The sequence below is a fragment of the Mauremys mutica genome, chromosome 20 (assembly GCF_020497125.1).
Source record: "Mauremys mutica isolate MM-2020 ecotype Southern chromosome 20, ASM2049712v1, whole genome shotgun sequence".
NCBI lineage: Eukaryota > Metazoa > Chordata > Testudines > Geoemydidae > Mauremys > Mauremys mutica.
This window is the reverse complement of record NC_059091.1, coordinates 25,224,629-25,250,131: the sequence shown is the minus strand read 5'-3', so window position 1 is coordinate 25,250,131 and position 25,503 is coordinate 25,224,629. Positions and strand designations below refer to the sequence as shown.

At 70.8% G+C, this 25,503-nt stretch overlaps 1 protein-coding gene across 1 annotated transcript in view; it reads right to left on the bottom strand.

The window, feature by feature from the left end:
* The window catches only part of COL5A3 (collagen type V alpha 3 chain), a 60,976-nt gene that overhangs the window by 13,115 nt on the left and 22,358 nt on the right, over positions 1-25,503 (bottom strand). The window contains exons 28-56 of the mRNA XM_044995250.1: positions 25,415-25,459; positions 24,967-25,020; positions 23,648-23,755; positions 23,514-23,567; positions 23,365-23,418; positions 23,138-23,182; positions 21,627-21,680; positions 20,830-20,874; positions 20,154-20,207; positions 19,264-19,317; positions 19,123-19,176; positions 15,316-15,423; positions 13,151-13,240; positions 13,008-13,061; positions 12,627-12,734; positions 11,698-11,805; positions 11,111-11,164; positions 10,790-10,843; positions 10,310-10,417; positions 9,706-9,759; positions 9,154-9,207; positions 8,434-8,487; positions 7,143-7,196; positions 6,761-6,868; positions 6,117-6,170; positions 4,973-5,026; positions 1,150-1,203; positions 578-631; positions 158-265 (exon numbers count right to left, since the gene is read on the bottom strand). Coding sequence (XP_044851185.1) covers positions 158-265; positions 578-631; positions 1,150-1,203; positions 4,973-5,026; positions 6,117-6,170; positions 6,761-6,868; positions 7,143-7,196; positions 8,434-8,487; positions 9,154-9,207; positions 9,706-9,759; positions 10,310-10,417; positions 10,790-10,843; positions 11,111-11,164; positions 11,698-11,805; positions 12,627-12,734; positions 13,008-13,061; positions 13,151-13,240; positions 15,316-15,423; positions 19,123-19,176; positions 19,264-19,317; positions 20,154-20,207; positions 20,830-20,874; positions 21,627-21,680; positions 23,138-23,182; positions 23,365-23,418; positions 23,514-23,567; positions 23,648-23,755; positions 24,967-25,020; positions 25,415-25,459 — 1,953 coding nt within the window. The remainder of the gene's footprint in view (positions 1-157; positions 266-577; positions 632-1,149; positions 1,204-4,972; positions 5,027-6,116; positions 6,171-6,760; positions 6,869-7,142; positions 7,197-8,433; positions 8,488-9,153; positions 9,208-9,705; positions 9,760-10,309; positions 10,418-10,789; positions 10,844-11,110; positions 11,165-11,697; positions 11,806-12,626; positions 12,735-13,007; positions 13,062-13,150; positions 13,241-15,315; positions 15,424-19,122; positions 19,177-19,263; positions 19,318-20,153; positions 20,208-20,829; positions 20,875-21,626; positions 21,681-23,137; positions 23,183-23,364; positions 23,419-23,513; positions 23,568-23,647; positions 23,756-24,966; positions 25,021-25,414; positions 25,460-25,503) is intronic.

The window sequence follows — 25,503 nt, the reverse complement described above, 5'->3', positions numbered from 1 at the left end:
CCACCCTCCCTCACTCACCCCCACCCGCCCAGCCCCCTCGCTCACCCCACCCGCCCCCTCGCTCACCCCACCCGCCCAGCCCCCTGCCACCCGCCCCCTCGCTCACCTGCCCTGCTCCACCCACCCCCCATCGTGCCCCACCCAGGCTGGCACTCACGGCTGCACCGGGGATCCCGCGCAGACCTTCTGAGCCCGGCCGGCCAGGGGGGCCCTGCACCCCCACAGGGCCCATCTTCCCGGGGGGGCCCTCTGTGCCAGGCTCTCCCTGGGCAGGGGGAGAAAGGGCCGCGTCAGAGCCCGGGCACCAGGCAGGGATCCCCGTCTCACTGCCTCCCAGGCGGGGGGGGGGGTGAATCGAGTTGGGGGGGTCTCAGCCCAGCCCCAGGGGCAGGTGTCCCGAGCACACAGACCCCCAGACCTCCCACCCAGGCCCCTGGCTGCCAGCTCAGCACAGACGGGGGCTGACCCAGCCCCAGAGGCAGCTCCGCTCTCACGGGCGGGGGGGGGGGAGGACAAGGCCTGGCAGCACCGGCGACGAGGCACCAGATGTGCTGGGGGGCTGAGGGGGTCCCCTTACCTTGGCGCCCTTCTCGCCCGGCCGACCCTCGCGCCCGGCTGGCCCCACCGCACCCTGCACAGAGAGAGGGCGAGAGAGTCACCCCCACCCCTGTGCAGCCCCCCACCCCGACCCCATTAGCCTGTCCCCCAACCCCCCCATCCCTGATCCCACTGGGGCCCTCCCCCCAGATCCCTGACCCCACTGGGCCCCTCCCCCCAGATCCCTGACCCAACTGGGCCCCTCCCCCCAGATCCTGACCCCATTAGCCTGTCCCCCAACCCCCCCCTCCCTGACCCCACTGGGCCCCTCCCCCCAGATCCTGACCCCACTGGGCCCCTCCCCCCAGATCCTGACCCCATTAGCCTGTCCCGCAATCCCCCCATCCCTAATCCCAATGGGCCCCTCCCCCCAGATTCTGACCCCACTGGGCCCCTCCCCTTGATTCTGACCCCATTAGCCTGTCCCACAATCCGTGACCCCACTGGGCCCCTCCCCCCAGATCCTGACCTAACTGGGCCCCTCCCCATAGATCCTGACCCCACTGGGCCCCTCCCCCAAGAGCCGTGACCCCACTGGCAGCCCCTACTCACCCTCTTCCCTGGGGGACCGGGGGGACCCGGTTCCCCAGAAGCGCCTGCTGGGCCCTGCACACAAACCACGTGGTCAGTAGGAGCCTCGGGGCTGGCAGTAGGGGGCCCCACACTCCCAGGGGTCTCTCCGTTAGGGGTGCCGGGCACCCAGAGGTCCTCCCCCCCCATCGCCCAGGGGTCTCTCCGTTAGGGGTGCCGGGCACCCAGAGGTCCCCCCCATCGCCCAGGGGTCTCTCTGTTAGGGGTGCTGGGCACCCAGAGGTCCCCCCCATCGCCCAGGGGTCTCTCCGTTAGGGGTGCCGGGCACCCAGAGGTCCCCCCCATCGCCCAGGGGTCTCTCCATTAGGGGTGCCAGGCACCCAGAGGACCCCCCCATCGCCCAGGGGTCTCTCCGTTAGAGGTGCCGGGCACCCTCTGGACTTTGCACCGTGGCAGAGGGTGGAAAGGGTTACGCGGTGCAGGAGAGGGGAGGTGCGCGTGTCTGGACAGGACATAGACCCCTTGCAGCCACAGCCAGAGGGAGATTCTCCTGGCCTTGCGCAGGGACGCTGAGAGCCCAGGACGGCAGGTGAGAGGCTGAGCCCATCTCGTCCGACTCCAGCCCCGCCAGAGACCTGCAGCCACCCAGGCGGACTGACGCGTTGCCAGCACTGGAGGAGCCGCCCGGCCCTGGGATGGGCCCAGGGGCTAATCACGCTCCCGGGTAACAGTCTCATTTGCAGCCGGAATGTCTGGCTGCCCCCGCCAGCCTGGAGCGTGTTCAGTGGGGGAGCCCCGTGTAAATACCCCCCCCCCACCCCGGCGCTGATCGTCACCCCTCACCCTTCTGTCAGCTGCATCAGCGGCTGGTCACCACCTGGTCCCGGGGCAGCCCAGGCTCGGGCACCCGGGCGGATCCTGTTCTGCACCCGGCCCGAGGCTGGACCGGCCCCGCCAGAGCCAGGGTGCCCCAGCCTGGCCGTCTTGGTGTCACAAACACATTGAGCTCTTGGCATCTCTCCCTCTAAGGCAGCTTCTCCGACCCCCTCCAGTTTATCAACCTCCTGCCTGAATCCAAGGCCTACGACAGGAGCCGTCTGTTCGAGCCACGCCGGAGACGCTACGGGCATCTCTCGACAGGTCCTTATTTCATCAGCTACAGAAAACACCTGCCCTCGGCCATTCCCTAATGGCCAGCGAGCCACCCGGCCCCCGAACCCATCACTGACAACAGCTGAGAGCCAGATACAACTCGGCTCCTTCATAACGTCAGAACGGCCAGACCAGGTCAGACCCAGGGTCCATCCAGCCCAATGTCTGTCGGCCGACAGGGGCCAGCGCCAGGTGCCCCGGAGGGAGTGAACAGAACAGGGAATCATCAAGTGACCCGTCCCCTGCCGCCCATTCCCAGCTTCTGGCAAACAGAGGCATCAGCCCTGGCTAATAGCCATGGATGGACCTGTCCTCCATGAGCTTATCTAGCTCTTCTTTGAACTCTGATATAGTCTTGGCCTTCACAATTGTGAGAAACTGGGGGATTTGCCTGTGTTTTCCTTGGTTTCCCAGGGGGTTGCAGGCAGGCGGGGTGGGACTCAGTGTCCCCGGGTGTTACTGGTTTAACGAGGGGAGGGGAGAGGGAGTTTGTTGGGACACAGGACCGGAGAGGGAACGTGGGACCCCGGCCCGGCCTGGAGGATGGAGACCCCAGCGACTGGTGACCTGACGACCCGGAGACCCAGCTCAGGAGTCGCAGCCGGTTCTGGCCAGTGGGGGACAATGGGCTGCGGGGAGAGGACCCCGGTGACCTGACCAGCCAGTTCCAGCCAGAGGAGGGCTGAGAGGAGAGGAGACCCAGGCCTGCCTGTTTCCCTGGAGAGAAGCCAATGGACAGAGGGGGCTTGGGGCCGGGGATGTCGGAGGCCCAGCTGGGAGCAGGGGGGCTCGGGGCTGGAGAGGGGGAGCAGGCAGAGCCCCCCTGGCTGCAGGGGGACTGGGATGTGCTGGGCTGAGGGAGGCCAGGCCTGAGGTCGGAGAGTTTCCTGTGCTGGGTTCAACTCTCAATAAACCTCCTGTTTTATGCTGGCTGAGAGTCACTCCGGTCTAGAGAGCGGGGGGGGGGGGGGGCATCAACCCTTTCGGGGGTGAGGAGGCCTGGGGGGTGCAGAGCGAGGGGACTCCCTGAGGGGGCCCACGGCAGAGACAGGGGCACTAAGGCTCAGAGAGGGGCGGCTCCAGGAGGTGGAGGGGCCTGACCCCAAGAGAGAGTGGACCCCCGAGAAGGGCTGTCGCACTGAAAGGGGCACCCCCCCCACGGACCGCATGGGGCCCAAGAGTGGGCACGATCTGTGAGTCCGTGACAACAATATCCTCTGGCAGTGAGTTCCACAGGTTGACTGCACGTTGTGTGAAGAAATGCTGCCTTGTGTTTGTTTTAAACTCGCTGCCTGTTCATTTCATTTGGAGGCCCCTGGTTCTTGTGTTATGAGGAGTAAATAACACTTCCCTGTTTACTCTCTCCACCCCAGACGTGATTTTATAGACCTCCACCATATCTCCCCTTACTCGTCTCCTGTCCAAGCTGAACAGTCTCAGTCATTGTAATCTCTCCTCATAAGGAAGCTGATCTATACGGGGGCGACCAGATCTGCCCGCAGTATTCGGGTGTGGGCGTCCCGTGGGTTTAGATAGAGGCAATAGGATATTTTCTGTCTTATTATCTGTCCCTCTGCTAACAGTTCCCAACGCCCTGCTCGTTTCTGTGCCGGATGCTGCGCACTGCGTGGACGTTTTCAGAGAACTCGCCACCATGGCCAGGGCTCCGGGATCTCGCCCTGGGGGCAGCGGACGTTCACTCTGAACACCAAGAAACTCAAAGACGTGGTGGCCCATGGCAGGGCGGGGCTGGGGGACTGGGTGACCGGGGGCAGGTGACTGGTTTGTGTCCTTCAGGCCGGCTGGCGCAGGGACCCAGACAGGACAGGGTGGAGCGGGCTCAGAAGAGATCCAACCTTCAGCCCCCGGCTGGCCCCACTCACCCAGCCTCCCCTGCCCTGGTTTGTCCCTGCGGGTGTGGCTGGGTTCGTCCTTCCTTTCCCTGCTCCCCGCCCTGGCCTCGCAAACAGCGCACGGTCCGGCCTCGCGCAGGCCGAGCTACAGCTGAGATGCTCGATACAATTCATGTCCCAAACGTACACGTGTTTCATCTTCCCTGCTCCCCGCCCCAGCAGCCAGCCTGTGTCCCTGCGAGACAAGCCAGCGGGCAGAGCCGGGCTGCTGAAGGCTCAGAGGTGCGGCCCCAGGAGGCGGCGGGGTCGGGGGCCTGACCCCAGTGAGAGGGAGCATCACCCTCGCCGGGGATTCCTCCCGGGGCCGTTCGGAGCCGAGAGCCGGGGCCTTCGCTGCTCTGCGCCAACCAGGGGCCGTCCCGGGGCCGGGGGCTAAGGAGCCCGTCTCTGCTTGGGGAGCGCGGCCGGGGGCTGCTGCCAGTCCCGGCTGAGCCGCGCTGGTCCCTGCAGAGGGGCCAGGGCTGGGTCAGGCGTGGGGCTCAGCCGGACCCACGGGGCAGAGCTCCGGGCGGGCAGCAGGAGGGCTGGAGCCCAGAGGCTCAGCCTCGGAGGCGGTGAGGCGCGTGGCCAGGCCTGCGGGCAGAGCGGGTCCCCCGGGGGCTCTGGCAGGCCGAGGGGCTCCTGCCAGGGGGCTGGAAAGCCGGGGCTCAGCGCAGAGCCAGGGATCTGTGACACCATCCCCCCATCACTTGTTGGCCCCTCTGTTAGGGGCTCTGGGTGCTGCTCCCAGCCCGTGGTAGGAGACGGTGCCCGCGCAGGCCATTGCTGCCATCACTCACCGGTGTGCCGGGGTCCCCGCCGTCGCCCTTCTCCCCAGGGGCTCCGTCCAGGCCCTGTGCACATGGGACGGGTCAGTGCCCTGGCCCAGCCAGAGTCACCCCCCCGCTGGCAATCAAGGGGCTGCCCAGGCTCAGCACTGCCCCCGTCCTGGGAACAGAGCCAAGGCGAGAACCCAGGAGTCCTGGCTCCAGCCCCCCCAACCACTAGCCCCCACTCCCCTCCCAGAGCTGGGGATAGAACCCAGGAGTCCTGGCTCCAGCCCCCCAACCACTAGCCCCCACTCCCCTCCCAGAGCTGGGGATAGAACCCAGGAGTCCTGGCTCCAGCCCCCCAACCACTAGCCCCCACTCCCCTCCCAGAGCTGGGGATAGAACCCAGGAGTCCTGGCTCCAGCCCCCCAACCACTAGCCCCCACTCCCCTCCCAGAGCTGGGGATAGAACCCAGGAGTCCTGGCTCCAGCCCCCCAACCACTAGCCCCCACTCCCCTCCCAGAGCTGGGGATAGAACCCAGGAGTCCTGGCTCCAGCCCCCCAACCACTAGCCCCCACTCCCCTCCCAGAGCTGGGGATAGAACCCAGGAGTCCTGGCTCCAGCCCCCCAACCACTAGCCCCCACTCCCCTCCCAGAGCTGGGGATAGAACCCAGGAGTCCTGGCTCCAGCCCCCCAACCACTAGCCCCCACTCCCCTCCCAGAGCTGGGGATAGAACCCAGGAGTCCTGGCTCCAGCCCCCCAACCACTAGCCCCCACTCCCCTCCCAGAGCTGGGGATAGAACCCAGGAGTCCTGGCTCCAGCCCCCCAACCACTAGCCCCCACTCCCCTCCCAGAGCTGGGGATAGAACCCAGGAGTCCTGGCTCCAGCCCCCCAACCACTAGGCCTCCACTCCCCTCCCAGAGCTGGGGATAGAACCCAGGAGTCCTGGACAGACCCCGCCCCCGAGGGCCTGGCTGGACTGTGCTGATGCTGCCCCGTGCTGGGGCAGCCCCTTGAACTCCCCTGCCCCCGTCGTGTGGGGCAGCACAGCTGGGCGGCAGGGGCCGGGTGCCCAGTCGCTGTCTGCAGGCACAGTCTGGGGGGACACGGGGGGCCCGGGCCTGTCAGGAGGGGCTGGAGCCATGTGGGGCGAGCAGGGGTTACTCACCGGCTCCCCGGGGTCTCCAGGGGGGCCGGGGTCGCCAGGGAAGCCGATGGGGCCCTGCAGGGAGAAAGGGTCCGTGAGCCAGAGGCAGAGCCCGAGAGACCCCCCCAAGGCCTGGACACCCGGGGAGTGGGGGCAGCTGGGGGCTGGGCGGGTGTGAGGGGGGGGGACTGGGGGAGGGCAGGTGTCAGCAGTGAAGTCACACCCCCGTTCCCCTTATTCCTGGCCCCACAAAGTACCCCCAGCCCGCTGGCCCCACGCGGTGCCCCCCATGAAGTGCCCCCCATGCTGTGACCCCCCCCAGCCCGCTGGCCCCCTCCTGTGCTCCCCCCCGCTGGCCCCATGCGGTGTCCCCCCATGCTGTGACACCGCCCCCGCTGGCCCCATGCGGTGCCCCCCATGCTGTGACCCCCCCGCTGGCCCCATGCGGTGCCCCCCATGCTGTGACACCCCCCCCGCTGGCCCCATGCGGTGCCCCCCATGCTGTGACTCCGCCCCCCGCTGGCCCCATGCCGTGCCCCCCATGCTGTGACACCCCCCCCCCGCTGGCCCCATGCGGTGCCCCCCCTGCTGTGACCCCCCCCAGCCCCGCTGGCCCCATGCAGTGCCCCCCCATGCAGTGCCCCCCCCAGCCCTGCTGCACTCACCAGGTTGCCTTTGGCTCCGTCCTCTCCTGGGGGCCCCCTCTTGCCCGGGGCCCCAGCAGCGCCCGACGGCCCGGAATCCCCTTTCTCCCCCAGCTCCCCATTCGCGCCCTGCAGGGAGACACGGGCGTCAGGGCTGGCACTGGGGGGGCAGCGTCCCATGGAGTTTGCCCCCCTGGCCCTGCTTCCCCCGCGTGGGGCCGGTGGACACAGGACAGTGAGGCGTTAACCTGTGGGCCGAGCTGCCGCAGGAGGGTGCTGGGCTGGACTCCCACAGGGCAGGGCCGGGCCGGGCACCCTCAATTCGCTTCCCGCCCCCAGACCCCTCACACGCTGCCGGGAGGCCCCGGTCCCTGGTCCCCGCTGCGTGTGTCCCAGAACTTACCGGCCGGCCCGGCTCCCCTGGGGCCCCGGGGTCTCCTGCCTCGCCCGGCTCCCCCTGCGCAAGGGGAGAAGAGCAGAGTGAGCCCCGCGCTCTGCCCCCGGCCTGGCCCAGCGGATGGGCCCGGCCCCGCCAGGCCGGGGAGGCAGGAAAGAGAAGGGGGATTTCTGTGAAATGTACGTGGAAACCATGAGTTCCCCCACTTGCACCGTACTCCCCCCCCCCGAGTGTTCATTTTCCTTCGGGGGGGGAGAGGGAGGGGGGCTGTGGCCCCACTGCAGGGTTCACTCTGCAGAACTGCCCTGGAGAGAGCAGAGCTGGACAGGGGAGAGGGCCAGGCTGGGGGAGGGGGCCCTGCCCCGGGGAGGGGGGCCGGGCTGGGGGAGGGGGCCCTGTCCCGGGGAGGGGGGCCGGGCTGGGGGAGGGGGCCCTGTCCCGGGAGGGGGGCCGGGGTGGGGGAGGGGGCCCTGTCCCAGGGAGGGGGGCTGGGCTGGGGCCCTGTCCCGGGGAGGGGGGCCGGGCTGGGGGAGGGGGCCCTGACCCGGGGAGGGGGGCTGGGCTGGGGGAGGGGGCCCTGTCCCGGGGAGGGGGGCTGGGCTGGGGGAGGGGGCCCTGTCCCGGGGAGGGGGGCTGGGCTGGGGCCCTGTCCCGGGGAGGGGGGCCGGGCTGGGGGAGGGGGGCTGGGCTGGGGCCCTGTCCCGAGGAGGGGGGCCGGGCTGGGGCCCTGTCCCGAGGAGGGGGGCCGGGCTGGGGGAGGGGGCCCTGCCCCAGGGAGGGGGGCTGGGCTGGGGGAGGGGGCCCTGTCCCGGGGAGGGGGGCTGGGCTGGGGCCCTGTCCCGGGGAGGGGGGCCGGGCTGGGGGAGGGGGGCTGGGCTGGGGACAAGTCCCGGCGAGGGGGGCCGGGCTGGGGCCCTGTCCCGGGGAGGGGGGCCGGGCTGGGGGAGGGGGCCCTGCCCCAGGGAGGGGGGCCGGGCTGGGGGAGGGGGCCCTGTCCCGAGGAGGGGGGCCGGGCTGGGGCCCTGTCCCGGGGAGGGGGGCCGGGCTGGGGGAGGGGGCCCTGTCCCGGGGAGGGGGGCTGGGCTGGGGCCCTAGGGAGGGGGCCCTGTCCCGGGGAGGGGGGCTGGGCTGGGGCCCTAGGGAGGGGGCTGGCACAGGGGACGGGGGGGTGCAGGGACATTGCTGGGAGCTGGCTCTGGGGGCGGAAGGTTCCCCTGCACCCGTCCCAGTTGGGGTCCCCAGTGCCCTGACTGGGGGGGGACCCAGCATCAGCTCCAGTGCCCCCCCCCACACTCACCTTGTCCCCGACGGCGCCCGGCTGACCCGTTCCACCTGGCATCCCCGGGGGGCCCTAGGGACAGGGGTGGGGGGTAAGGAACTCGCCCCCTGAGCGGCCCGGCCGGGCTGGGAAACGCAGCCGCAGCGCCGGAGGCAGAAGGGAGCTGGGTGCTCAGGGCCTGGGGTGGCAGCGACAAGTCTCGGCTATCGCCAGAGCTCTGATTTTAGGAAGACACTTGAGGGAAACCGTGTTATTGTCTGTCTCTCTCTGCAGCGCAGTTGGGGTAACCCGCATCTGACCCCTTTCCTGGGTACATCCCCTGGGCTCCTGGCCAGGCCGGCTGGGAGCAGGAGAGTGAGGCCGATTGTTTCCTCAGGCCCAAAGGCGGCTGGAAATGTATCAAAACCCTGGGCCACGATCCTGCTTCACCTCCGAGCTGCTCTGGGTTCCAAGAGGGGGAAACCTTCAGCCACAAGGACTGAGACCCCCAGTCACTGGCTGGAGCCCCCTGAACATGGACACGGGACTCGAACCTTTGGATTCTTTGGCAACTACAAACTCATCATCACAAACTCCTTCCCCCCCACAGGGGCTGTGCCCTCCCAGGGAGTGGGGCTCGCTGAGCCTGCCCCCCAGCAGCCTCTGCCCCCCAGACACCCCCTGCCCCTGGAATCGCCCCTCCCCGCCCCAGGGCAGGCGGCAGCCCCCCCCTCCCCCCGGAATGGACAGAGAACTCACTTCGCCGCCGGCAGGTCCCTGCGCCCCACGCGGCCCCGCAGCCCCGGGGGGGCCCTGCAGAGAAGGGAACGGACAGGCAGTTAGAGCCAGGGAGTACGGGGCACCCGACGGGCACAGCCACTCGGGGAGGGGCGGGAGGGGGATCTGAGGGGAGGCGGAGGGGCAGGGGAAGCTCTTCACACAGCGCACGGTCAACCTGTGGAACTCCTCGCCAGAGGATGTTGTGAAGGCCAAGACTATAACAGGGTTCAAAAAGAACTCGATCAGTTCCTGGAGGGCAGGTCCATCAGTGGCTATTAGCCGGGCTGGGCAGGGATGGGGTCCCCAGCCTCTGTTAGCCAGAAGCTGGGAATGGGCGGCAGGGGACGGGTCACTTGCTGATCCCCTGTTCTGGTCACTCCCTCTGGGGCACCTGGCGCTGGCCCCTGTCGGCCGACAGGACACTGGGCTGGGTGGACCCTGGGTCTGACCCCGTCTGGCCGCTCTTATGTTCTTATCGGAGCTGAGAGGAGGAGGGGGCAGGGGGAGCTGAGGGGCGGGGGGAGCTCATACCATGGGGCCGACATCTCCGCTCTCACCCTTCTCGCCCTGCGGGCCCGGCATGCCCTGCGGAGAACCACACGGGGGGTTAACTGGGGGCGTAGGGGCTGCCTGATCCCTCCTGGGACAAGCCCCCCCCAGCTCCCAGGCCTATCCCCAAACTGCTCTGCTGGCACCAACCCGCAGCCCCTGCCAGACCAGCCCTGGGCTCCCCCCCAGCTGTGCCGGTGCCCCTCACTCCCGCCCGCAGCCCCCACCAGCCCAGCCCTGGGCTCCCACCCGCGCCCCGGTGCCCCTCACTCCCGACCTGCAGCCCCTGCTAGCCCAGCCCTGGGCTCCCACCCGCGCCCCGGTGCCCCTCACTCCCGACCTGCAGCCCCTGCTAGCCCAGCCCTGGGCGCCCCCCCCGCTCGGCCGGTGCCCCTCACTCCCGCCCGCAGCCCCCACCAGCCCAGCCTAGCTCCCACCCGCGCCCCGGTGCCCCTCACTCCCGACCTGCAGCCCCTGCTAGCCCAGCCCTGGGCTCCCCCCCAGCTCTGCCGGTGCCCCTCACTCCCGCCCGCAGCCCCCACCAGCCCAGCCTAGCTCCCACCCGCGCCCCGGTGCCTGTCTCTACCTGCAATCCAACAGGGCCGCTCAAGCCAGGGAATCCCTGCGCCCCCTCGTCTCCCTTCTGGCCAAACATCCCCTGCTGCCCGCGGCGGCCAGGCTCTCCGTCCACTCCCTGCAGGGCCAGAGGGGTTGGGATCAGCGCCTGCCGGTGCAGAGACCTCCTGGGAGGCAGAGCTGGGGGTCACGCAGCTCATGGAGGGGGTCACGCAGCTCGGGGGGGCAGAGCTGGGGGTCACGCAGCTCATGGAGGGGGTCACACAGCTTGTGGGGGGGGCAGAGCTGGGGGTCACGCAGTTTGGGAGGGTCACACAGCTCGGGGAGGGGGGGGTCACGCAGCAGGACACTGGGGCAGGAGGGGTCCCCCGGGACTGTCAGACACAGGCCCTGGGCACTAGTGGGGCACAGGGGGCGGGTGTGCGTGACTCCCGGGCGGGAGGCTGAGGGGAGCAGTTGGGAGGTGACTGGGCGCTCCCCAGATACTCACCGCGGAGCCGGGGTGCCCGATGGGTCCCTGGATACCGGTCGGTCCCGGTGGGCCCTGGTGGGAGAAGCACAGAGTTAGAGCTGGGGCAAAAGCAGCCTCTAAACCAGCCCCCCGCCCCCTTACCTGCCCCACTGTTCACCCCCCAGCATCTCCAGCCCCTTCCGAGTCCTCCACTACACTCCTCCCCTGTCGCCACCTGCCTCCTCCTCAGACCCCGTCCCACCCCCGGCTCACGCCGCGCCGGAGCTGGGTGCGAGGAGCCTGGTGGCAGGGCCCAGTCAGGGCCCCCCAGCGACCCCCAGCACTGCCCCCAGTACTTACCGCCTCCCCCTTGTCCCCCTTGCTCCCTTTCTGTCCGGGGCCCCCCAGCTCCCCCTGCAAAGGCAAAGAGACCTCGATGAGACCTTCTGAGGATCCCGTGCCAGAGAACCCACCATCGCTGGGGGAACCATCCCCCACAAACCAGCCATCGCCATGGGAACCGTCACCAGGGAACCCGCCATCACCGGGGGAACCATCCCCTACAAACCAGCCATCGCCATGGGAACCGTCACCAGGGAACCGTCACCAGGGAACCCGCTGTGACGAAGTGGGACTGGTCGCACTGGGGGCTGGGTACAGATCCTAAGTATCTAGCAGCAAAAGTCCATGCAGCCAAATGCCTGACACTCTGTCTCCTAGCAACTGATGAGCCCCCAGTAAGACCAGTCCCACTTCGTCACACCCGCCATCACCGGGGGAACCATCCCCTACAAACCAGCCATCGCCACGGGAACCGTCACCAGGGAACCCGCCATCGCTGGGGGAACCATCCCCCACAAACCAGCCATCGCCATGGGAACCGTCCCCATCGCCGGAGGAACCGTCGCTGGGGACCCCAGCTCGGCGCGATGCTCCATCCCACCTACCTTGTCGCCGTCCTCACCTGCGGGGCCCAGGGGTCCGGCTGGGCCTGGCAGGCCCCTGGGCCCCTGGATCCCATCACGCCCGGCAGGGCCCATCGAGCCCCTCTCGCCCTGTGGGGCAGAAAAGGGAGCAACCAAAAGCAGGGTCAGTGGGGGGCCACACAGACCAACCTCCTCCCCCCAGGGTCCCCAGCCCACCCCTCGGGGCAGAGACCAACCCCCTCCCCCAACCGCACCCCACAGGGCAGAGACCGACCCCCTCCCCCGCAGCCCACAGGGCAGAGACCAACCCCCTCCCCGCACCCCACGGGGCACAGACCGACCCCCTCCCCCCAGCCCACCCCACGGGGCAGAGACCAACCCCCTCCCCCCACCGCACCCCGCAGGGCAGAGACCGATCCCCTTCGCCCAGCCCACTCCATGGGGCAGAGACCGACCCCCTCCCCGCACCCCACGGGACATAGACCGACCCCCTCCCCCACAGCCCACCCCACGGGGCACAGACCGACCCCCTCCCCCACCGCCCATCCCACGGGGCACAGACCGAGCCCCGACCCCCATCCCATCCCACGGGGCACAGACCGACCCCCTCCCCCACAGCCCATCCCACGGGGCACAGACCGACCCCCGACCCCCCAGCCCACCCCACGGGTCACAGACCGACCCCCGACCCCCCAGCCCCCCCCACGGGGCACAGACCGACCCCCGACCCCCCAGCCCACCCCACGGGGCACAGACCGACCCCCCCCACCCACAGCCCACCCCACGGGGGAAAGACCGACCCCCGACCCCCAGCGCACCCCACGGGGCAGAGACCAACCCCCCAGAAAGGTGCAGCCCCACTGCCGCACTCACACTGCCCCCCTCCAAGAGCCCCACGGGGTGGGGGTCAAGGTTTAAGTGCAGCCCCGACAGGAGCAGCCAGCACTTACCTGGGCACCCTTCTCCCCAGCGGGACCAGGGGGGCCCTGCTCCCCCCCATGGCCTGGCAGCCCGATGCCTCCAGCCGCCCCTGAGGGGCCTCGCTCGCCAGGGGAGCCCTGGGGAGAATTGCACATTGGCTGAGGGGTGCTGTGCCCCCAATTCCCCCATGGAAGTCCCCCCACCCCCAAACCCCACTGAGACCCTGCCCTGACAGCCCCCCCAGACCCCCATTGACCCTGCCACCGACAGCCCCCCAGAGCTCCAGCCCCCCAAAGGCCTCCCAAGAGTCCCCAAACCCCCTCCCTTCCCGCCAGAAGTCCCCTGCGGGCCCCCACCCCAGCACTGGGCTCCCCTGGAGAGGGGATGGGGCCACGGGGCCAGCTACTCACTGGGGAGCCTGGGGGCCCGGGAGGCCCCTCCCTGCCCTTCAGGCCGGCCGGGCCCTGTGGAGGAGACAAGACAGGACCGTTACACGCGCGGGTGCCCCATCCCAGCACCTGCCCTCACCGCCCCCCGCCCAGGCAGCACTCACCGTCTCGCCGGGCGCGGCCCTGGCGCCGGGAAAGCCAGGGATTCCCGGGGGGCCGCTCTTCCCCGGCAGGCCAGCCGGGCCAGGGTCGCCCTAGGGGACAGAGACGGTTAGCAGTGAGTGGGGACCCCTCCCACACTCCCACCGCAGGCAAACGCCCCTCATCCCACCAGAGCCGAGGGGGCAGGGCACAGCCCCCCATGCCCCAGAGCTGGCTGGGGGTGCCGAGCCCCCGGCCCGTACGGGGAGCAGCGAGGGGGCCCAGCAGGCCGAGGCAGAACACGGGGGGCCGGAGTAGGTGCTGGCACGAGAAGAGCGGGAAGAAGGTGACAGTTTGCCAGGGAGCCCTGAGCAGCTGACCCCAGGCCCTGTGATGAAGTGGGGTTTTATTCATCTTGTTATGTTGCATGCGAGTCTTACTGTCCTGCGCTAATACTGTGTGTGCCTCAGTTTCCCTGTGTGCTGCACCAATACTCAGGTGGTGGGAACTGGGGGTCTGATTTTGCTGAGGCCCTCAGGGCAGGTGAGGCTGCCCAGGTATTTGCACCTGTGTAACCTGAGACCCAGGAGGTGGGTGTGACCAGGTGACACCTTTTGCCCTAGAAGTGAGAGACAGAGAAGGAAGAGGAGCATCATAGCATCATAGAATCATAGAGGACCTCAGGAGGTACCTAGTCCAACCCCCTGCTCAAAGCAGGACCAAACCCAACTAAATCATCCCAGCCAGGGCTTTGTCAAGCCTGACCTTAAAAACCTCTAAGGAAGGAGATTCCACCACCTCCCTAGGTAACCCATTCCAGTTCTTCACCACCTTCCTAGTGAAAAAGTTTTTCCTAATATCCAACCTAAACCTCCCCCATTGCAACTTGAGACCATTGCTCCTTGTTCTGTCATCTTCTACCACTGAGAACAGTCTAGATCCATCCTCTTTGGAACCCCCTTTCAGGTAGTTGAAAGCAGCTATCAAATCCCCCCTCATTCTTCTCTTCTGCAGACTAAACAATCCCAGTTCCCTCAGCCTCGCCTCATAAGTCATGGGCTCCAGCCCCCTAAGCATTTTTGTTGCCCTCCGCTGGACTCTCTCCAATTTATCCACATCCTTCTTGTAGTGTGGGGCCCAAAACTGGACACAGTACTCCAGATGAGGCCTCACCAGTGCTGAGTAGAGGGGAATGATCACATCCCTCGATCTGCTGGAAATGCCCCTACTTATACAGCCCAAAATGCCATTAGCCTTCTTGGCAACAAGGGCACACTGCTGACTCATATCCAGCTTCTCGTCCACCGTAACCCCTAGGTCCTTTTCTGCAGAACTGCTACCCAGCCATTCGGTCCCTAGTCTGCAGCAGTGCCTGGGATTTTTCCTTCCTAAGTGCAGGACTCTGCACTTGTCCTTGTTGAACCTCATCATATTTCTTTTGGCCCAATCCTCTAATTTGTCTAGGTCCCTCTGTATCCTGTCCCTACCCTCCAGCGTATCAACCACTCCTCCCAGTTTAGTGTCATCTGCAGACTTGCTAAGGGTGCAGTCCACACCATCCTCCAGATCGTTAATGAAGATATTGAACAAAACCGGCCCCCATCAAGGGGGATGTTGGAGGTGGGGCGGCTGGAGGCTGGCAGTCTGCGTGGGGGACTGGAAGAGGTGGAATCCGGAGTGTCTGGCCCAGGCCTCCCAAGAAGGACTTGGCTGAAAGCCACTGATGTCGGTAATAACAAGCTCGGTTCTACGCTGTCGTCCTGCCGACGGATAAACCTTCTGTTTTACGCTGGCTGAGAGTCACGGCTGACTGCGGAGTGGGGGGGGCAGGGCCCTCTGGCTTCCCAGGGGTCCCGTCCAGCTCGACCCGCCAAAGGGAAGTGTGTGGTGCGAGCAGGGACGCTGGCTCCTCCCTGGTCCCACCCCACACACCTCCCCCCGGTCCCACCCCACACACCTGGTGACAGGTGCTCTGAGGGGAGTTGTGCCACCCCAGACCTGGCTGGCTTCATACAGAGCCGTTGCAGAGCATCGGAGCCACCCACTCCCCTGCCAGATCCGGGCAGAAAACCCAGGCGTCCGGGCTCCCAGCCCCTGGTCAGGTCTGCTTGCCGTGCTGCACAAGCAGGAACTGGGGGGCGCGTGTGCACACAGCCCCTGCTCCCCCTGCCCCCAGCATGGCACCTACCTTGGCCCCTTCCCGGCCGGCAGCCCCTGGCAGCCCCTGCTCCCCAGGGGGACCCGGGGGGCCAGGATGCCCCCGCTCTCCTATGGGGCCCGTCTCGCCCGAGCTACCCTGAGGGGCAGAGAAGGGGCAACAGTGAGGTGGGGCAGGGTGGGCTGGATCCAATGGGGGGCTTGCTGGGCCCTGCAAGAGAAGGGGCAGCCCCACCCCCACAGCAGCCGGGCGGGGGGGGGTCAGACACCCCACATCAGCCCTGCCACCCCCCAAGGCCTGTGGGGGCCTGGCCTGGCCAGCTGTACCCCGTGGGCCCAGAGGGGGAGCAGGGCGCCCCCTGCAGGACAGGCCTGCTGACTGCGCCGCGCCCCCAGTCCAGCGATGGCCCCCCATGGAGAGCGGGGGGGGATCACAGGCCACCAACAGGGAGACGGGCCCAAGCTCCTGAGGGCGCGGGGCCAGGGCGGGCATGGGGCCGGGGGGCGCGGGGCCGGGGCGGGTGCGGGGCCGGGGCGGGTGCGGGGCCGGGGGGCGCGGGGCCGGGGGGCGCATGGGGCCGGGGGGCACGGGGCCGGGGGGAGCGGGGCCGGGGCGGGTGCGGGGCCGGGGCGGGCATGGGGCCGGGGGGCGCGGGGCCGGGCGGGCATGGGGCCGGGGGGCGCGGGGCCGGGGAGCGGGGCCGGGGGCGCGGGGCCGGGGCGGGCATGGGGCTGGGGGGAGCGGGGCCAGGGGGCGCGGGGCCGGGGCGGGCATGGAGCCAGGGGGCGCAGGGCCGGGGGAGCGGGGCCGGGGGCGCGGGGCCAGGGCGGGCATGGGGCCGGGGGGCCGGGGGGCGCGGGGCCGGGGCGGGCATGGAGCCAGGGGGCGCGGGGGCCGGGGGAGCGGGGCCGGGGGCGCGGGGCCAGGGCGGGCATGGGGCCGGGGGGCGCGGGGCCGGGGCGGGCATGGAGCCAGGGGCGCGGGGCCGGGGGAGCGGGCCGGGGGGCGCGGGGCCAGGGCGGGCATGGGGCCGGGGGAGCGGGGCCGGGGCGGGCATGGGGCCGGGGAGCGGGGCCGGGGCGGGCATGGGGCCGGGGGGAGCGGGGCGGGCGGGCATGGGGCCGGGGCGCGGGGCCGGGGCGGGCATGGGGACGGGGGGCGCGGGGCCGGGGCGGGCATGGGGCTGGGGGAGCGGGGCCAGGGGGCGCGGGGCCGGGGCGGGCATGGAGCCAGGGGGCGCAGGGCCGGGGGAGCGGGGCCGGGGGGGCGCGGCCAGGGCGGGCATGGGGCCGGGGGGCCGGGGGCGCGGGGCCGGGGCGGGCATGGAGCCAGGGGCGCGGGCCGGGGGAGCGGGGCCGGGGGGCGCGGGGCTAGGGCGGGCATGGGGCCGGGGGGCGGGGCCGGGCGGGCATGGAGCCAGGGGGCGGGGCCGGGGGAGCGGGGCCGGGGGGCGCGGGGCCAGGGCGGGCATGGGGCCGGGGGAGCGGGGCCGGGGCGGGCATGGGGCCGGGGGGGCGGGGCCGGGGCGGGCATGGAGCCAGGGGCGCGGGGCCGGGGGAGCGGGGCCGGGGGGCGCGGGGCCGGGGCGGGCATGGAGCCAGGGGGCGCGGGGCCGGGGGAGCGGGGCCGGGGGGCGCGGGGCCAGGGCGGGCATGGGGCCGGGACGGGCATGTGGCCGGGGGGGGGGGCCGGGGCGGGCATGGGGCCGGGGGAGCGGGGCCGGGGCGGGCATGGAGCCAGGGGGCGCGGGGCCGGGGGAGCGGGGCCGGGGCGCGGGGCCGGGGCGGGCATGGAGCCAGGGGGCGCGGGGCCGGGGGAGCGGGGCCGGGGGGCGCGGGGCCGGGGCGGGGCCGGGGCGGGGCCGGGGCGGGCATGGGCCGGGGGAGCGGGGCCGGGGCGGGCATGGAGCCAGGGGGCGCGGGGCGGGGGGGGCGGGCCGGGGGGGCGCGGGGCCGGGGCGGGCATGGAGCCAGGGGGCGCGGGGCCGGGGGAGCGGGGCCGGGGGGCGCGGGGCCAGGGGGCGGCATGGGGCCGGGACGGGCATGTGGCCGGGGGAGCGGGGCCGGGGCGGGCATGGGGCCGGGGAGCGGGGCCGGGGCGGGCATGGAGCCAGGGGGCGCGGGGCCGGGGGAGCGGGGCCGGGGGCGCGGGGCCGGGGCGGGCATGAAGCCAGGGGCGCGGGGCCGGGGGGCGCGGGGCCGGGGGGCGCGGGGGCCGGGGCGGGGCCGGGGCGGGGCCGGGGCGGGCATGGGGCCCGGGGGGCGCGGGGGGGGGCGGGGGGGGCCGGGGGGGCGCGGGGCCGGGGCGGGCATGGGGCCGGGGGGCGCGGGCCGGGGCGGGCATGGGGCTGGGGGCGCGGGGCCGGGGCGGGCATGGGGCCGGGGGGCGCGGGGCTGGGGGGAGCGGGGCCAGGGGCGCGGGGCCAGGGCGGGCATGGGGCCGGGACGGGCATGTGGCCGGGGGAGCGGGGCCGGGGCGGGCATGGGCCGGGGGAGCGGGGCCGGGGCGGGCATGGAGCCAGGGGGCGGGGGCCGGGGGGGCGGGGGGGGCGGGGGGCGCGGGGCCGGGGCGGGCATGGAGCCAGGGGGCCGGGGCCGGGGGGCGCGGGGCCGGGGGGCGCGGGGCCGGGGCGGGGCCGGGGCGGGGCCGGGGCGGGCATGGGGCCGGGGGCGCGGGGCCGGGGCGGGCATGGGGCCGGGGGGCGCGGGGCCGGGGCGGGCATGGGGCTGGGGGAGCGGGGCCGGGGCGGGCATGGAGCCAGGGGGCGCGGCCCGGGGGAGCGGGGCCGGGGGGCGCGGGGCCGGGGCGGGCATGGAGCCAGGGGGCGCGGGGCCGGGGGGCGCGGGGCCGGGGGGGGCGGGGGCGGGGCGGGGGGGGCGGGGCCGGGGCGGGCATGGGGCGGGGCGGGCATGGGGCCGGGGGGCGCGGGGCCGGGGCGGGCATGGGGCCGGGGGGCGCGGGGCCGGGGCGGGCATGGGGCTGGGGGGCGCGGGGCCGGGGCGGGCATGGAGCCAGGGGCGCGGGGCCGGGGGAGCGGGGCCGGGGGGCGCGGGGCCAGGGCGGGCATGGGGCGGGACGGGCATGTGGCCGGGGAGCGGGCCGGGGCGGGCATGGGGCCGGGGGAGCGGGGCCGGGGCGGGCATGGAGCCAGGGGGCGCGGGGCCGGGGAGCGGGGCCGGGGGGCGCGGGGCCGGGGCGGGCATGGAGCCAGGGGGCGCGGGGCCGGGGGGCGCGGGGCCGGGGGGCGCGGGGCCCGGGGCGGGCCGGGGCGGGCATGGGGCCGGGGGGCGCGGGGCCGGGGCGGGCATGGGGCCGGGGGGCGCGGGGCCGGGGCGGGCATGGGGCTGGGGGGCGCGGGGCCGGGGCGGGCATGGGGCCGGGGGGCGCGGGGCTGGGGGGAGCGGGGCCAGGGGGCGCGGGGCCGGGGGCGGGGCCGGGGGGCGGGGGGCCAGGGCGGGCATGGGGCCGGGACGGGCATGTGGCCGGGGGCGCGGGGCCGGGGCGGGCATGGGGACGGAGGGCCGGGGCGCCAGGGCGGGCATGGGGCCGGGGCGGGCATGGAGCCAGGGGCGCGGGGCCGGGGGAGCGGGGCCGGGGGGCGCGGGGCCGGGGGGCGCGGGGCCGGGGCAGGCATGGAGCCAGGGGGCGCGGGGCCGGGGGAGCGGGGCCGGGGGGCGCGGGGCCAGGGCGGGCATGGGGCCGGGACGGGCATGGGGCCGGGGGAGCGGGGCCGGGGCGGGCATGGGGCCGGGGGCGCGGGGCCGGGGCGGGCATGGGGACAGAGGGCCGGGGCGCCAGGGCGGGCATGGGGCCGGGGCGGGCATGGGGCTCACTCACCTGGGGTCCCACCACCCCCGTGGGGCCGGGGGGGCCGGTCTTGCCGTGGTATCCCTGCGGAGAGACGGGGGTGAGTGTCGGGCAGCCCCTGCAGCCAGGCCCCACTGGGACGGCAACAGGGGCGTGGGGGGGGGGACTCACCGGCTCCCCGCGCTGTCCTGGGTGTCCGGGCAGCCCGTCCTTCCCAGCCGGACCCTGCCAAGGCACAGAGTCAGGGGCTGCGGGTGCCAACCGGCCAGATCCCCCCAGGGCCGCCCCACACGCCTCCCCCCAACCCAGGGCCGCCCCACGCACCAACCGGCCAGATCCCCCCAGGGCCGCCCCACGCGCCTCCCCCCAACCCAGGGCCACCCCACAAACCAGCCAGATCCCCCCCAGGGCCGCCCCACGCGCCTCCCCCCAACCCAGGGCCACCCCACAAACCAGCCAGATCCTCCCCAGGGCCGCCCCACACACCTCCCCCCAACCCAGGGCCGCCCCACAAACCAGCCAGATCCCCCCCCGGGCCGCCCCACGCGCCTCCCCCCAACCCAGGGCCACCCCACAAACCAGCCAGATCCCCCCCAGGGCCGCCCCACTCCCCTCCCCCCAACCCAGGGCCACCCCACAAACCAGCCAGATCCCCCCCAGGGCCGCCCCACACACCTCCCCCCAACCCAAGGCCACCCCACAAACCAGCCAGATCCCCCCCAGGGCCGCCCCACACACCTCCCCCCAACCCAGGGCCACCCCACAAACCAGCCAGATCCCCCCCAGGGCTGCCCCCCACACCTCCCCCCAACCCAGGGCCGCCCCACGCACCAACCAGCCAGATCCCCCCCAGGGCTGCCCCCCACACCTCCCCCCAACCCAGGGCCGCCCCACGCACCAACCGGCCAGATCCCCCCCAGGGCCGCCCCACGCGCCTCCCCCCAACCCAGGGCCACCCCACGCAGCTCTGCAGTAATGGCTCTCCCTGAACCCCAACCCTGCAGGAGGGACCCCCAGGAGAGTTTGTTCCCAGCCCCGGGGGGAAGGGGAGTTGTACTTACAGGCGGCCCCTTCGGGCCTCGGAAACCGTTGGGGCCCTGTGGCCCCTGGGGGCCCTGGGAGAGCAGGAGAACAGCTGTGAGCACAAGGGGGACAGCACCCAGACCCCCCTTGTGACGGAGCAGGGGCTGTCTGTGTGGGGGTGGGAGAGCCGGGGAGGACTTTGGGTGATGGACAGGATCTGAGCCAGGCGGGGGCGGGGGGTCAACACCTCTGCCCGGGGAGCTGGACCAAGGCAGGGGGCCGAGTGGGGAGGGGGGGTCAGTGTCGGTTTGGGGCTGGGGGGTGCAGCGCAGGGAATCCCAAGCTGGGAAATAAGCTCCCTGCACCCCCAGAAGGGCCAGAGTGAGGGGTCCTGGCTGTGCCCACGAGCTCTGCTGTAGCCTGTGCTCCTGTGTCCAATAAACCTTCTGTGTTACTGGCTGGCTGAGAGTCACTGGGAGTCCCAGGCAGAGGGTGCAGGGCCCTGACTCCCCCACACGCCGTGACACCCCTCATTTCCCCTCCCCCACCCTCTCCCACAGCCCCCCAGGACCCCTGTATCCCCCCTTGCCCCAAGCCCCACAAGGGCCCTGGCCCCCTGGGTGGCTGTCCCCCCCCAGGGCAAGGGGGGTTGGGGGGGATCCCCGCCACGCTCACAGACACTGGCCAGCCCGTGGGGTCCCCGCTCAGACGCACCTTCTCTCCTCCAGCTCCGGGGGCCCCGTCATGGCTGGCGTCGCCCTGGGGACAGAGAACCAGGCTGAGGGCGGCCAGGCTCCCCCTCAGGGTCGGGGACCCTGCGCCAGAGCACAGGCAGCAGGGACAGGCGCTGGGCAGGGGTGAGTCGAGGGGATGGGTGAGGCAGGAACTGGGGGCGGGGGCGGAGCGGGGGGGGGATGCATGGCAGGGGTGCCAGGGGAGGAGGATGGGGCGCTGGGGGTCACCGGGCGCTGGGGGAGGTGCTGGGTGCCAGGGGGAACCGGGTGGCATCGGGCGCTGGGGGTCACCGGGCGCTGGGGGAGGGTGCTGGGTGCCAGAGGGAACAGGGCGGCACCGGGCGCTGGGGGAGGGTGCTGAGTGCCAGGGGGAACAGGGCGGCACCGGGCGCTGGGGGGCACCGGGCGCTGGGGGAGGTGCTGGGTGCCAGGGGAGGAGGACGGGGCGCTGGGGGTCACCGGGCACTGGAGGGGTGCTGGGTGCCAGGGGGAACCGGGTGGCACTGGGCGCTGGGGGTCACCGGGCGCTGGGGGGGGGGCGCTGGGCAGAGGGAGGGCGCTGGGTATGGGGGGCAGAGGTCAATGGGGGGATGGCAGGGAGCTGGGCTGGGTCCCCAACGCCCCATGGAGTGGGGCCAGGGTTCTGTAACCACGGGGCAGGGGGGCCGGGATTGGGCACGGGGGGTCTGGCTAATACCCGGCTGGTGGACACCGACACAGACAGACGGACGGACGGAGCGGGTGGGGCTGGTGCTGCGCAGCCAGACCCTGAGGTACCTTCGGGCCCGGCTTCCCCGTCGGCCCCGTCTGGCCTCGCTCCCCTGGCAGGCCCTGGGCAGAGAGAGGGGGTCACGTTAGTGATAGAATCTGGGACCATATAGAACAGTGTTTGCAACCAAGGTCCTGTAGTGGCCCCAAATCTTAGGTAAAGGGGGTCATATAAGGTGTGTAAGGCCAGGTTCTGGGTTGCTGGTTAGGATTGTGCTGTCTGGGTGCATGTGTCATTTTGTAGTTGAAGTTATGAGTATTGGCTCTGTACTGTCTGTGTTTTGTATTTGTGCTCTGCTTCTGGGTGACACCCCAGACAAGCTGGTGTTAGCTCTGCCTGGCCTGCTTGATGGCCCATTAAGGACCATCAACTACACAACTGACCCATGGAGAGGCAGACACGCCTTGTGACTCAGCAAAGTGCAGGGACTGGCCCATGTGACGCCAGACTCCATTTTGCTGTAATTTTCCACAGTGAGAACAAAGAGGTTCTTACACCTGGAAAAGCCGATAAAAGGCTGATGCCTCATCTCCATCCGGTCTTCAATCCTGCTTCTTACCTCTGGAGGGACTTTGCTACAAACTGAAGCTCTGCACAAGGGACTGACTGACCCATCCCAGCGGGGGATGTTCTCCAGAGACTTGATTAAACCTGCAGTTTACTCCATCACTGCTACAAGCCTGAACTAAGAACTTTGCCATTACTGGATGTAATTGATTCCATTTAACCAATTCTAGCTCTCAGCTCGATCTTTTTCCCTTTGTAAATAAACCTTTAGATTTTAGATTCTAAAGGATTGGCACCAGCGTGATTTGTGGGTAAGATCTGATGTGTATATTGACCTGGGTCTGGGGCTTGGTCCTTTGGGATCGAGAGAACTTTTTTCTTTTATTGGGGTGTTGGTTTTCATAACCATTCATCCCCAGGACGAGTGCACTGGTGGTGATACTGGGAGACTGGAGTGTCTAAGGAAATTGCTTGTGTGACTTGTGGTTCGCCAGTGGGGTGAGACCGAAGTCCTCTTGGTCTGGCTGGTTTGGTGCCTTAGAGCTGGAAAACCCCAGGCTGGGGCCGTAACTGCCCTGTTTAAGCGATTTGTCCTGAATTGGCACCTCAGTTGGGTCCCGCCAGAACCGCATCGTCACAGAGGGAGAGCGGGTGCAGCGTGGGGTGGGCTGCCGGAGACCAGGGCCTGGCAGATGGGGGGCACCGGGGCCTGCTCAGCGCTGGCTGGGGGGCGCTCTGGGGCCCAGCTGGGGCCAGTCACTGTGGGGGTGGGGGGTTAAAGGGCTCAGCCAGTCACTGGGGCATGGGGGGGCTCTGGGGCATGGGGGGCTCTGGGCCCAGCTGGGGCCGGTCACTGTGGGACATGGGGGGCTAAAGGGCTCGGCCGGTCACTGGGGCAGGGGGTGTCCGGGCTGGTAGCTGGGGAACATGGGGCTGTCACCGGGGGACAGCCGGCTCCTTGGCCTGTCCCCCCAGCGCTGAGGGGGGCCAGGGGGTGTCTGGGGCCGCTCACCGGAGCTCCACGCTCTCCCGTCTGCCCGGCCTGGCCAGCCTTGCCCTGCGAGGGGAGAACAACATGGCAGCATGGGTGAAATACTGTGCGTGGCGCTGCCCTGCCCCACGGGCACACCTGCCCCACGCCTGCGGGCACCGCACGGCTGAAGGGCCGGCAGCCAAGGCCCGCTGCCCGCCTGCCACCACTGGGAGTCCATATTTATATCAGGGGCCCGGCTCACTCACCCTCTTTCCTTTCTCCCCTGCAAGCCCCAGGGGGCCCGGGAAGCCAGCAGAGCCCTGCGGGAGAGAGCATGGGTTAGGGGGGTGAAGCCGGGGGGCCCCTCCCAGGATGCCGTGGGCTCCGAGGCCCCAGACTCCCGCCCCCCACTTACCTTGGGGCCCTGGCGGCCAGGGTAGCCCGGCAGGCCTGGCACGCCCAGCTTCCCCTGCAGGGAGAGAGAACGGAGCTGAGACGTGGCAGGGCCCCGGGCCGGACGCGGGGGCGAGGGGACGGAGACGCACTCACCTTCTCCCCCGCTGGGCCGGAGGCGCCTGCCTCCCCCGTGGGACCCTGCTGACCCTTCAGCCCCTCGGAGCCATCCTCCCCCCGCGGCCCCAGCGGCCCCGCATCGCCCTGCAACGGAGAGAGAGACACCCCCCAGTGCCAGGATAGCGCGGCATTCAGGAGTGGGGCTATCCCTGTGCCACCCTCTTCACCCCCTGGCCCAGAGCCCCCCTCCTGCCCCCAAGTCCCACACCCAGAGCCCCATGTGACGAACTGGGGATGTTCTTAAGGTTTTCTCTGAATACGGTGTGGGTGCCTCAGTTTCCCCTGTGCATTTCTTACGTATCTAGCTCAGGGGTTTTCAAACAGGGGGTTATTATGTGGGGGGTCGCGAGCTGTCAGCTTCCACCCCAAGCCGCACTTTGCCTCCAGCATTTATAATGGTGTTAAATATATTAAAACGTGTTTTTAATTCATAAGGGGGTCGCACTCAGAGGCTGCTGTGTGAAGGGGTCACCAGTACAAAGGTCTGAGAACCCCTGGACTAGGCGCGGGATCAGCGGGTGTGAATGTTGCAGAGCCCAAGAAGGCCCCTGTGATGGTGGCTGCACAGAGAATGGCGACACCCTGTCTCCTGATGGCCTGGGCCCCTCCCCTGCAAAGGTGCCAACCGAAGGTGCTGGAGACCAAAGAGACCAGGTGACCTCCTGGCCCAGAAAGGGACAAAGGCCAGAGAGGAGGGGCTGGAGGGGGTGTCAGTCTGGAGCTGGCTGGGGACGAGGAGTGAAGGGCAGACGTGGGGGTCTGGCTCCCTGCCCCCCAGAATGGACCCGGCCGAGGGGTCCGGTTCTCTGGACCTACAAGCTCTGTGTTAGACCCTGTTCCTGTCATCGAATAAACCTCTGTGTTACCGGCTGGCTGAGAGTCACGTCTGACTGCGACATGGGGGGGCAGGACCCTGTGGCCCCCCCAGGACCCCGCCTGGGCAGACTCGCTGGGGGAAGGGCACGGAGGGGCCGGGGATGCTGAATGCTCCAAGGAGAGACCCAGGAGGTGAAGCCGTGGGAGCTTCTTGCCCTGCAGACAGGCTGCTCCGAGGGAGAGGAGGCTCCCAGAGTCCTGCCTGGCTTGGTGGGGAGCAGCTCCAGAGCAGCGCCCGGGGACTCCAGGACACCCCCCACCCCTCCCCCTCCTGTCCCACACCCAAAGCCCAACCCCCTCCCCTGTGTCCCTGCCCCACTGCCCAGCTCTGACAGGCCCAGCCGGTAGGAAACGCCCCACAATTTGCAGTGAAATGTGCAGTCAACGCCCCCACCCACGCCAGGAGGGGCCCCGCTCACCCTGTCGCCCTTGTGGCCCATGTCACCCTTGAAGCCGGGGAATCCGTCTTCTCCCTGGACAGAGACATGGGTCAGGCCAGGCGGGGCCAACCCCGAAACCTGGGGGGTCCCCCTCTCGGAGTGAACTGGGACCTCATCCCCTTAACGACCAACATGGGTCTCCAGCACCCAAGCCCAGCCCTGCCGGTGCCCCTCACTCCCGACACGCAGCCCCTGCCCCACCCCAGCTCTGCTGGTGCCCCTCACTCCCGACCCGCAGCCCCTGCCAGCCCAGCCCTGCCCCCCCCAGTGCTGCTGGTGCCCCTCACTCCCGACCCGCAGGCCCTGCTAGTCCAGCCCCAGCCCATGATTCTCCCCTGCAGGCCCCACCCCCGCAGTGAGACATTTTTTTTCCCTTGTCACCTGGCAGGGCCCAGCTGGTGTCCCCCCCCCCCCCGCCCTTCCTTACCTTCTCCCCTTTGCTTCCCTTCAGGCCCCTGGCTCCGAAGGCCCCCTGCGGAGACGGGGGAGGGGGGTCACAGCAGGACTCTGGGGCCC